This window comes from Lepidochelys olivacea (genome assembly GCF_965140295.1).
Source record: "Lepidochelys olivacea isolate rLepOli2 genome assembly, chromosome: 4".
In the NCBI taxonomy this organism is placed as follows: domain Eukaryota; kingdom Metazoa; phylum Chordata; order Testudines; family Cheloniidae; genus Lepidochelys; species Lepidochelys olivacea.
In genome coordinates this window covers 113,959,700-113,972,948 of record NC_140414.1, presented here as the reverse complement: position 1 = coordinate 113,972,948, position 13,249 = coordinate 113,959,700, and the positions used below count along the sequence as shown (strand labels likewise).

At 35.1% G+C, this 13,249-nt stretch overlaps 1 protein-coding gene across 1 annotated transcript in view; it reads right to left on the bottom strand.

Moving 5' to 3' along the window:
• Positions 1-3,212: 3,212 nt before the first annotated feature.
• DHX15 (DEAH-box helicase 15) overlaps positions 3,213-13,249 on the bottom strand; it is a 67,911-nt gene continuing 57,874 nt past the window's right edge. Inside the window, exons 12-14 of the mRNA XM_084626437.1 lie at positions 10,508-10,698; positions 4,967-5,136; positions 3,213-3,781 (exon numbers count right to left, since the gene is read on the bottom strand). Coding sequence (XP_084482563.1) covers positions 3,664-3,781; positions 4,967-5,136; positions 10,508-10,698 — 479 coding nt within the window. The 3' untranslated portion in view covers positions 3,213-3,663. The remainder of the gene's footprint in view (positions 3,782-4,966; positions 5,137-10,507; positions 10,699-13,249) is intronic.

The following is a 13,249-nucleotide window of genomic DNA, read 5'->3' as shown; positions in this document are numbered from 1 at the left end:
GTAAAGTTATAGTGATGAACAGGGTAATGCTATTTTAACAACATTCCCTGAGTGACAATGAGCCTTGCATGCTCAGTTAAAATATAAGTACTACCAAACAAACATGATTCCCTAGCTCTGTCACTGACTTGCTGTGTGACCTGATGAAGGAGTCTCTTATCCTTATTACCCTTCAGTTTTTCTACTAGCAAAATGGTGAAGATTTTGAAATATACACACAAAAAGCATTAAGCAACATTATGCATTTATCTCAGTTGTGTCCTTAAGAAAAGCACTTCATTCAAAAAAAGATTGTTTCATTATTGCTGTTGCAGTGGCCTGTCAGAAATTGAAAATTCTCTTTCCCTAACCATTACATCCAGTAAGTATGCCTCATTCACTCCTTTCCAATTCTCTCTTATGGAGCCAAGGACTAGTTTACTTCCTGTATTGGCACAAGGGCTGACAGCACGTGTTAGCCAACTTGCTCTCCCTTTTATTGTACGTCTCTTACATAACAAATATACTTCTGTATTTTAAATAATTATGTATGAATTATGCAGTGATTTAAGAATTGTGCATAGTGGCTTCAACAGTTTCATGTCAGAATGTTGAAATACGGAGTTTAGGCCAAAAAAGGTAGCCTTCAGTTCTACTCTTATTTATAGCTAAGATAAATATTGTTCAACTGTAGAAGTAACACTTCGTACACTGTAACTGTACTAAAATGGTTTATTCGCATAGTTGGTAGCTGTCACCCATGTGAGCTTTTTTAAATGTAGAGCATAAATTAGCTGAACATAAAATTCAGCATTACTGAATGTTTCTGTTGACAATGTACGTGTAAAACCTTTGATAACAAGTTGGTTTTGAATTGAAAAATTCCATTTGAGTTTTTAAAAACGTTCCCAAGTTCAGTTCTAACCTAAAAAAGTGCGTAAGTGGCATTGTGCATCAGGTGTAGCACTGATTTCTATAACAAGACTATTAAATTTCCAAGTTAGAAAATGGGCTGCTTTTTTTTAACCAGCTGCTAGCCCCTGATTGTCTTTCCATCTTGTACATCATCACTACTAGTAGTGGAGATACTGCAGGCCAAATTATGTACTCAGTGACAGCTGTGCAACCCTGTTGTCTTCCAGGTAAGTCAGTGACACCTCAAGAAGATGGGGTTGCACAAGTGTCACTATTTTCTTGAGGTGGTTTTCACAGGTGTCACTGACTTAACTGGAAGACTACAGAGTTGCACAGCTGTCACTGAATACATAATTTGGCCTGTAGTATTTTCATCCCTAGTAGTCATGATGCATGTGACTGAAAGATTCCAGCTTGACTGTCATGGCCAAAGCTGAGTTTGTGGGGCTGGCTGTTAGAAACAACAGGCCACATTCTCTCATATCAATAACTATTTGAAGCTATAACCAGCTGCTCTCCCAATTCCCAAGCTGTCCCAGCCCTAAAGTTAGAGGAGCATCTAAGCCTCCATAGCCTATGCCAGCTGACTATGGGACCATATGCTAACTGAAAATTGGCAGAATACTGAGAGACACTGCCACATCAAGGGAGAGCTAGCTGGTATAGGAGCTGCCTTTATAGCACTATCCGAGTGGTTTCCCACCCACGCTAGGGGAATTCTCAGCTGGCCAGTTAGAGCCAGACTCCAGCCACTTTACACGGAATTGTACACAGTAGTTGGAACAGTGGAAGAGAACGTGACCCCAGTATATTTTTCCTTGCAAACTGAGCACTGAGCAAGTGTGATATGGAAATTAGCAAGACAAAACGGAACCCCATAGTAGATTTTTAAAGTTATTTTAGAGCAGAGTTTGTTTTCTGGAGGGTAGAACTCCAATTAGTGAAGTAGTGGAGAAAATAAATTAAGCATTTTGTTTTATAATGTCTACATTTTAAGTACATATTTAATCTTCCAATTTGCAACCTTAATTTTATTCTAAGACATTTCAATTTATCTTACATTTACTTTTTAAACAGTCTGCTTCTGCCCCCTCCCTACAACCTGAATTTTCTATGCTCTTACCAGAAATCCTGACAGGGGGCAGTAAAGTCCACTGTAGGGAATGGGAAGATTTCACAGAATACCTCGTACTTTATCTTGCTTCTTGTGCTGAATCCACACCCAAGAATTATTTAACTTTTATAGACAATGTTATAGCATCATTCTCCATCAAAATGCTAAGAGTTTTCATTAAGCAACAGTTGAGATATTTTCCCACCATCTCACATTCTCTCCCTCTCCCCCTCCCCCCAATAACATTTTAGAAAAGGATTCAAGATTTGTAATTTAAAAGAGGTAGGGAAACCTGATAAACTTAATTCCATGTATTTTTACAGCCACATGCTATAACTTAAGCAAAGCCCCCTAAATGTTAGCACTCAAGATCCATTGTCCTTGGGTCAGACAGTCTGAGCAGTATCCCCAGCAAGGGACACTAGCTTAGTTTTCCACTCTCAAGGCCAGAAGGACTTAAAACTTCACCCTAGGTTGTGAAAAAAATGAAAAGCATTGAGCACAATATTAATGACTATTATAAGCAATTCAGCTACAGCATGGAGACTGGTGAGAGTTGCTCCTACCTTCCTTTGCCAGAAGGACTGTTAATTTAATACTTGTTTCAGAGTAGGGAAAATCTTAAATCATACCAAACATTTGAATTCCATCTAGGATCAACAAGTTCCAACTTTCCTCTTTTGAAAAAGCTGTCAAGTCTTATTTCATTATATCACTATAAAACTACTATGTCTGGAGTGTTTGTCAGTCATATAGCTCTGAATCCAACCTCATAAGAATTATTGCATTTTAACAATGTAGTATAAACCTTATCTGACCACCACCTAAAAGGGTAACTTCCAGCTGGCCATAAAGACTCAAACAAGATGCTTTCTTATTATTACAATTCTGACCAAGAAAGTCTGTACTAACGTGTTCAGAGGAAGAGCTCTGTCAAAACTGCAACAAGATTACATGGGATTTCCATTTACAACAAATCACTAAATCATTTAAAGAATTAGGCATGGGAATTCATGTTACACACTATATATTAATATCTTCCTTATCACTATTTGTAGTAAGTGCAATACACCGATAATTGCAACACTCTGAAAACTGTGGACTAAAGTGATGTCAACAAAATAAGCAGTTTAATTGAAGATTGAATGATTCTTCAAATTTTTGATCAAAAACAATAAAAATACTGACGTGCGGTGGCACAAAATTAGTATAAATAGACTTTATTGAAGTCAGTACCTCTGTACTGAAGCTGAAGATTGTGTCTACATAAGCACAAGTTGTAACATTTCACAACTTCTAAAAGGAATGTCAACAATTACAACGATCATGCATACCATGGTCGATAATCACATTTTAGAAGCATTTTCAACCATTTCTAAAGAAATGCTTATAACATTGTTATATATAGAACTACTTTCAATAAACTGCAAAACATTGATCAGCTTTTCCAGTATGAGCTACAGTGTCAACACAAAAGGGAGGCATAAATGTTTAATTTATGAAATCAGAATGGAATATTTATTGTAAAGAAAAAAAAATTTAAAAGCTTTCAAATAAAGGCCATTACTGAACCGAAGTGAAGAGCACAACTTGAACTCTGAGTTCATTCATCTTTTAAAGTCGTCCTCTGAATAACTTCAGTTCAAAGCATAAATTCAGTACTGTGAGTATTCCTTCGACTGAAGTTTGGCAATGATGCGGTCCAACTGTCTCTTTGCTTCACACTGTGGGAAATTGCTCATGTCATAATATTGAGGGGCAATTTTCACCAACCTGCCAAAAAGAGAAAAAAATTGTCACTAATATACAAGTTTGAACATTATACAGCCTGTAGCCATTTTGCCTAATTAGCAGCTATGTAAAATAATTAAACATTATCCATCTCTTTAGTACTGTCTAGAAACGTGCAGATCCATCTTATGACTCCTAGGTCCAGCATTACAAAGGCAATTTTAAATTTTCAAAAATAGAAGTGGCTTTACATACAAAAATATCCAGTTTTAATGCTTACTTAAGCAGTACAAAAGTTATGAAACATGTTCACACTAGCCTCAAGGCTGTGGCCATTTCAAAGATCAAAATTTCCCAGTAATTCTTATTAAGAAGGAATAAGATACCTAATTTTTAGTGTGACAAGGCAGGTGAGGTAATATCTTTTATTGAACCAACTTCTGTTGGTGAGAGACACAAGCTTTTGAGCCTTTAATAGAAAAATCAAGTTCTGATTGACCCAAGTGCCAAATACTAATATTCAAATGATCCAAAAAAGCATTCTGAATTGAATCATAATACTGAAGTTGTAAACATTTTAGGATATACTGCAAAGTTTTTGATTACTTCATAACCAGATAACAATTCCAAAAAAGTACTGTATTCTACAACTTAAGATTCCAAGAACCATGAAGTCATATGTACAACACACAGAGAAACAAGTGACAACCTATAACGAGACACAAAGTATGCAGCACTGCCTACCTGACTGTGCAATCATGCATCTACCACCAGGAAGTTAGCACCTAGAAACTACAGTTCTTGCACCAAGGGAAAAATCCTAGCCGCAATGATGACAATTGGAGTTTTGCCATTGACTTGAATGAGGCCAGGATTTCATCCCAAGTCTGTGACACAATGTTAAATCCTTCCTGCTCAGTCCTCAAAACAAATCCCAGGACTCCTCATTACTAACAAATATAAACATCTAAAACAGAAACCAAACCCCCTTGTTCACACATATAGCCCCCACTAATGTATGGGAGCTATATGTACAGATCAAGGGAGCTCAAGTCACCTGTAAGTGCACAAATCCAGCTACTCCATCAAAACATTTTCTAGGAAAACACGTTTTATAGAGACAGTTGTGAAAAAAAGTACTAACTTTAGGGAATTTTGAGAAAACATCTTCAGATTTAAAAAAAAGATTCTTAGAACAAGAGAAAATGTTCAAGTGTTTTTGCTCACCATTCTGGCTTGATATCTGTACATGTGCGGATGTAATTCTTTGTTGTAAGGACAAATTCATTATAAAGCACCCATTCAGGTTTGTGATCAAGAACTGTGGAAGGATGTAACTGCACCACCTGGTTGTCCTTCACTGTTAAGTAATGCCCTGTTCGCTCCAAATGTGCCACCTAAATTAAAAACAAAACAAAAAGCAGAGGTTTTCATTACATGTAAGAAACTAAATCTCTTCTTTGTGAACTGTTTGAAATTGTTTAAAACTACTCACCTGTTTATTGTCTGCACAACTCTATAGCAGACGTCTTACCTTGAAAATACTTGTTTCTTTTTCTAAAATATATAAGCTTAACTTTCTAAACCTCATATGGACTTTGCATACTTGCCAGCCAAGAGTAACTATTTATATTGCCTGTCAAGATTTCTGGTGTTTTTGGAAATTGCTAGGATATACTTAAATATTCATAAGCAATTTAAGCAAGAGACAAAGTGATACAAAACTGGCTCATAGTTCTTACTTTAGGAAGAGGATCTCTAGCACAAAAGCATACCAAATACAGTTCTTTAAAATGAAAACTTTGGAAGAAGTTTTTAATAGCAATATCTTACAAATCCAGTATCAGTCCAACAAAGACATCTAACTCAAGCACTTTAGTCATTCTACTGCCTCTTGGACTGACAAAGGAACAATATGTTGATTCTTAAATTTTCATCTGACATCAACTACAATAGTACTTTGGATTATAATAATGGACCTATAATAATATAGTTTCTACTAACACTTTGGATCTGAAAAATGCATAAGCCCAATAAAAGAGCTGGAGATCCAGTATGACGGGAGGAAGAATGGTCTTGTGGTTATGGCATACGACTCAGAGCTGAGAGATGCAGATTTAGCAACACACTTTTGCTGTGACCTTGGTACAGTCAATTAACCTCTCCATGTCCAAGTTCCCTGTCTGTGAAGAGATAATGCCTACATCACAGAGATGTTGCAATACTTAATTTATTAGTATTTGGTAAAGTATTCAGAGATCTTTATATCACTAGTTTTATTTACAGAGTTAATCTAAAGCTAATTCATCATCCCTTTATTGAAGATATTTTGTACTATCAACAATTCTATTTGTTTTGTCACAAATATTAAAAGGGTGATAGAAAAATAATGAAAGGAAATAACAGAGTTGAAATAGTCTAGATTATGGAGGTAAGCTAGTTATATCAATGATTTTTTTTAATCAGTTCATCTTAGGCCATCTTTCCTGAATTGTGAATCTAGCACAGGCAGTAAATTATTTCATTTATCTTCATTCTTTTGTTCTTACCAACCACATTTCTACAGTTGTTTTTCATTTCTGCTACCACAGTAATTAAAAATATTTATCTGCTTAAGTCACAAGTATTCAAAAGAAATAACTACCTGTTCTTACTTATAGCAAATCAGGATATTTCCCCAATTTCATATTAAGAGAAATTCGTATATATTTTTAAAGTTTTTGTGCTTATGTTTCTTACACCTTTTGTGGCATTATCTAAAATCTCTGGGATATTATTTGCAGTGGTGTGTTTTGAAATATCCCTTTTAAAATATTCCTAAAGAATTGGTAATTTTTACCTAACTTCTCATTTTCAACACAAAGGAAATTCACAGATTATACCATTACTTTATTTCAGGTTTGGATGACCACCCAATAATGATTCACTCTTGGATAATTCCCACTATTTTAATAAAATATTTTAATCAATTTTGTTTCCTGGATTGGGAATGGAATATATTGGTTAAAAATATTCCTGGGAGAAAAATTGTTTAACTGGTTCTATCATATGTAGAAAAGGTAAGGGAAGAACTCCTCATTTATTTAAATATTTTATTTTAGGGAATATTTGCTGTAAATTTTCTTATTAATAACATGTACATTTAGTATCTGAATCTCTCTTGGCTCTATTTAAATTTATACAAAAATCTCAACTTCTGGTTTCCTCATGCTTAGCATCATAGCTTCCATTTTCCTGTCATTTATCTTATAGCCAGAAACAGTAACACTCGATCATTTTGAGAAGTTCTGGATTGATCTTGACGGTTTTGAAACATACAATAAAACATATGCATAAAACCAATTTTATATGACATGTTACCTATTTTTATTCCCCAATATTGATTGCCAGTGGTTCCACTGAAGCGACAGTGGAAGTGGAGTGGGAAAAGAAGACAACTGGCACATACCACTTTTTAACAAAAGGTTTTGAGTTACAGCCATTAACTATAACTTGAGCATCAAGAGAATCATAGTTTGAATGCACTATATATAAAATAAACAACAACGGGATCAGGGCATCAATGCATTAAGCACTGTAAAAGCATATGCATTTACCAGGACAAAAACATTTGCAGCAGCAAGGTTTTTTCCCCCCTTCATTTTTGTAACAATATTCAAAAGCCTACTATCTGCAATAAAACCTGTCAATATTTATTGAATACTTCACTGATGCTAGTAATCTTTTTGAAATTATTTTTGATAAAATGTTTAGATTTATATAGAAGACTCCGTTTGTTTTGCCTTTGCCTCCTCAGGCATCGCTGAGATGCAGGTATCCTCCAAATTTTGGGACAGTGCAATTATACCTGCAATTACTTCCTTTTCTTGCACTTTTCCAATTCAGTTATTTTCCCATTTTGTTTGTTTCCTTAACTTCCTTTTTGGAGGCTAATTATCCCACCTTTTAACACAGTTTAGTACTTCCCATGAAGTTATTTTGGCTCCATCCTTAAAGATTTCTAAAGCCACACAATTTCAGTTTTTACACTTAAAACAACTGTTTATTAGAGCAGAAATATATTATTTTTTAAAGCATGAAAATTTAGTTCTTCGTGATCTGTTTTTATCAGATCAGACAGGATTATGACCAGGTAACAATGAAAAGGGAAATAAATAAATGTGCTGCTATTTTTCTAATAGATACATAAAATTTAAGGCCAGACAAGATGATTAGATCATCGAGTCCGATCTCCTATATATCAAAGGCCATTCATTTTTCTATTTTCCCCTTTCATTTTTATGTATTCTAATCTGAATACTATAGGCTAATGCAAAGCATACAAAATATATAGTCTCATCTCTTAGGGCTTCTTATGTCTCAACTATCTGTTAGACCTAGGTGTGAAATGAAGGAATATTTATGTACGTGTCTGTCTAATAACGCCCTTACTGAGGACCATCTCCTAAGGCACACTTACAAAGAGTTACATGAAGTACTATTTTTGACGTATTTCACGAGCCAATACTTCACATTTGCATTAGCATCTTTCACTTATGTTCAGAACATATCTATTTATTTTAACATTTATGTAATATTTTCTCACAGCTTTCCAAAAATAGATTTGAAAGTAGAAATTAAAAGATGCAAGTGCAAAAGAAGTGCTGAAGTTTCTATATAGCTATTTGCGCCCTGAAGGCCAAGGAATTTAAATACTTTAGGGCCTGAAATTTGTATGAGGAAATAAAGCTTAGACTGAGAAGAGTATGTGCGCTGCAGGTGTTTTAACAATTATGAACTACAGTTATAAAACCATTTTTTCTCCAGCACTCAAATTTAACTAATGTAGAATTTAACATTTTCCCCTCTTAAAAATGAAAAAAATTAACAAAGTATAAAAAGTCAGAACATTCTCAAGAGTAACATTAAATCTGTCAGTGTATTTTCCATTTATTTCTTAGTTAAAACTCTGCACTTCTCTAGTAACGTATACCAGTGCACTTCCAAGCAGTATCAATAATCAGGTCTCAATGCCCTTGTCAGGTATTAGTACAGATAGGAAACTTAATACAGCAAGCTTGTGGCAGATCTTTTGGCGATTAGTCTGTGGTTTAAACCAAAAACAAACAGGTTTGTTCTCTAAATTTCTGTCTTAATACATTACTGTTTATGAGAAATGTTTACTATAATTAAAATATACAGTCCATTGTTCAGATAGCATTAGTATGAAAACCATGATTTCCATTTTTGGTTTATATGTAATTTTAATGGTACATAAATGTAATCTTTTGTATTTTAATATAAAATAAAACAAAAGATCATAATACTACTGTTAAAGAGTTACCCACTAAAAGGTGAATTCACACAAACATAAAACATCAAAGTCACATGAGCTTTTCTCCCATCAAAATACACAAAATCAATGGACATGTTAGTAACTTTTTAAAAGAAAGAACGTGGCACAAAATAAGTCTATGTAAACTACGCTTTCACTAAAAGGCAGACTGTCTTACTGAGTAGCCATTTAGCAGTCCTCTCATAAGAATACAGCTCTCCCGCATTTTCTGATCAGCTAAAATTTTCTTTTAGAAAGTAAACAGTGAATATGGCTTGAGTTCCTTGCAAGTACCAACTATACAAATTTTATGTCTGCTGGTATTCTGGAGTAATTCCTCACTATGCATCAGAGCGCACAATTATAGAAACGTGGACAATTAAAAAGCAGACAGGGGCCAGTGCTATAACTCTCCCAAGAGAACTAACTGTTGTGGGATATATCACCATTCTACATAGGGAAAAAAAGTTTGAGAAAAAGGTTGACAGTCTTGCAATATTTTTCTATCTCCTTCCCTGGGACTCTGATAGATCAATTATGGAGTCTGTGCTCCACCCATGGTTTATCACTGACAGTGTCAAGGCTGAAATGATCAATCACCGGTTCAGCTTAAATATTTATCAGTATTTATAAGTCACTTGCTGACAATTGTTGGAGCACAAGTTTGCAGTCCATATATATTATGATTCGATAATTAGAATAACCTCAATGTTTAACACAATATCCTATCCAACAATGAAGCTCTAAATAGAGCATTAGTCATGACAAGCGTAACAATTCCTACATATTTAAAAATGAGTCAATACTTTAATCAAAATGCTCAGAGCATTTGCTTTTAGAAGCAGTTGACCATTATCCAAATGGAAGCTTATTACCACTGTAAAACTTAATTTTTATTTTAAACTTGCTAAAGCAAACAGCTACCTGATCCTCCCTCTTTCATATTGGAAAACCAATATGGCAGTTGTAATGCAGTTTCCTTCTCATGCTTCAAATATCAGAAACAATTATACAAATACATTTTCTGTAGTTCTGTCAGATTAGACACTGTCTATTTTGCATTTTAAAATCATTTTATTTGAAAGACAACTGTATTAGGACTGTGCTTTGGTTTGTTTCTTTTACAATATTTACCAGGGATTAATCGCCAGCTATTCAGCAAGGTAACTAGTAAAGACTAAAGAAATAACATTTGAAAAAATTAGATTAGTTTAACTGCAATTTCTCTTCCAAGTGTGTGGTTTTCTTGAGATGACTGCCATTTGTCAGGTTGATTGCACACTCCTACTCAATAAATCTTCTACTAAATAGATTTGAATAAATTATGGTTAAACATTTTTATAAGTAATATTCATATAAGTTGTATAACTGGTGATAGTTAATTAAGGTAAAGTTAAAATCTACACAGCAAAAACTGAGGAGTCTACACATTTCATATACAGATACACACATACCTGCATAAAATATCCAGTAACCAAAGCCTTTCTTATATTGATATAATAGTCTCTGCTTGTAAAGTCTGTGCTTCTACGAGGCAAATTAAATCTATCCATGATTCGTGACAGCTGTTGGCGTACATTGTCTGCAGACATCAGGGACCTGTAGTTAATGAAGTTGTCATAACACCACTGAACCGACTCATGATCTGCAACATTAAAAAAAAATCATTAATCATCCAAAACTGAACTTTTTATCCCATTAAAACAAATAAATAAAACAGTGACCAACTGAATGGTCAATCAGATGAACCAGAAACAAAATCCATATTTTGTAAGTGCTAATCGTTCTTAGGCTCTTCAATGGATTTTATACATTAGATAACTTGGCTAAATTGTCTTCTACTCAGAAAATGTGTGGCCAGAACCACAGAATATACCTAGCATTTTTTGTGTGCGGTAATACACATACATGTCTAAACACTATTGTCTTGCTCACATGCTATGCCAATAAATGTCTTTCTTCCTAAGATGAGAGGCACTATGCCACACAAGTGCAAATAACCTTGGCCCACACTGCTGGGAAAAACGAACAGGCTGCAAGTAGCATGTGGAAATCTTTACTAACTACTGTTATATGGGTAATGAATGCATGAGAGAGACTAGTACAACTATATTGCATTGATGCATCAACTAAATCAAATGAATAATAAAACCTCCTTAAATATTAAGCCCTTTTATAGAGCTTTTTCATCTTTAAAGAGCAGTAGAAGCATGCTTTAGCTACCTTAGAGGAGTGGTAGGTTAAGTGTTTTCTGCCTTTTGAAGGGAAAATTAAAGCATACATAAGCGGCTGGACACAGCCTATCACAGTAACATCTCCAGAATTCCATACTTCTAGTGCTCTAGATTATCCAGACTAGTTGCCTACCATGGGTACGCTCACACTTTACTCCTTTTACTGTTCAGAAATGGTGGTTCTATCGAGACATTGTAACATTAGCTCATTTCAGTGTATTTAAAGAAGGGTGATAACATTAAACACAGCATCAGTTCCCTTCAATAACAAAAATCAGAAACATTTAGACAATGCCAAAAGTACTTAAGAAATGTAGCTCTGCAATGCCAGTTTCTCTTCAAAAGATGCACCTGAAATTACCTTTGCGGCTTTACTAATCTGACAAAAGCAGCATTACTTAATCATAGATATGAAGAGCTGAAAGGAGCTCAAGTCCATGGACCATGTATATCTAAGACCATCCCTGACAGGTGTTTGTCTAATCTGTTCTTAAAAGCCTTCAAGCATGGAAATTCCACAATCTCCCTTGGAAGCCTGTTCCACTACTGAAACAATCCTTAAATCAGAAAGTTTTCCTAACACCTAACCAACATCTCCCTTGCTGCAGATTACTTCTTATCGTACATTCAGTGGCCAGGGACATCATCTTTATAAACAGCCCTTATCATATTTGAAGACTTGGTTTGAGCATTGGCCTGCTAAACCTAGGGTTGTGAGTTCAATCCTTGAGGGGGCCATTTAGGGATCTGGGGCAAAAATTGGGGGATTGATCCTGCTTTGAGCAGGGGGTTGGACTAGATGACCTCCCGAGGTCCCTTCCAACCCTGATATTCTATGATTCTATGACTTGTCAGGTCCCTACCTATCTTCTTTTCTCAAGACTAAACATGCCCAGTTGTTTTGTTTTAAAATTTTTCCTCATAGGTGATATTCTCTCAACATACCATTTTTGTTGTTCTCATCTGGACTCTCTCTAATTCGTCCGCACACCAAAAAAGATGTGGTGACCACACAGCTGAGGCCTCACCAGTGCCAAGTAGAGCAGAACTGCCTCTTTTGTCTTAATGTATTACTACTATATATTATTTGTTAAAAAGAAGTCTTCCATGTTCATGAACACTTTATATATGCTGAGTGAAATTAGACTGTAGGATCACTTCATTCTTAAAGGACACTGGCCTGAACATTTAGAGAAGTGATCCTTCACTTAAGTATAAGTGAATGGGTGAAAAGTACAAAGTTGTGCAAAATTTAAGGTACTTGTTTTCCGAGTACGTTTTCTGTATTTTCAGACTAGCAAAAAAAGATAAATTTCGTATTGAGGAAGCTGTCAAGTTATTTTGTAGAAGCCAAGATGTTATAACTATTAAAAATAGATTATACTTTCCTCTCATAAGACACCTTACAAACAAAGGATTAATGTAGAGGCTTTTTGGTAGAATGAACAGTACAAACTAGCCCTAGAGTAATTTAAAGTTATTAAGCCAAACACTGGAGAGAAAATCTCAACTGCATGCCATTTAATCCTTATCCTCTTCACTGAACTTAACCGGAGTTTTATAATGTCCTGTACAAAAGAATATCCACTTGCAGTCCGCAGCTCAAAATAAGGTACCATAGGAACACTGTGAAATTAAGAAAAAATTGGTTCCCCAGGTATTTCCACATGCAGAGAGTGGCATCTTACTCAAACTGAACACATCACCGCAGCTCCGTTGTAAATGTACTGTCACGTCAGTTTTCCTTTAATCATTACAGAACGTATGCTTCACCAGAGTACTTGTACTTTTAAAGAGACAGTGGTTTAGGAGGAAAAACTGTATTCGTAACAGCACATGACTCTCTTTTGGGGGTAAAAACAGTTGTACTAACACTAAGGTATTTGCCACAACTGCTGGATCCCAAACAAGATAGACCTAGGACCCAACACAACACCACCAATAAATATTATTTTGATGCTA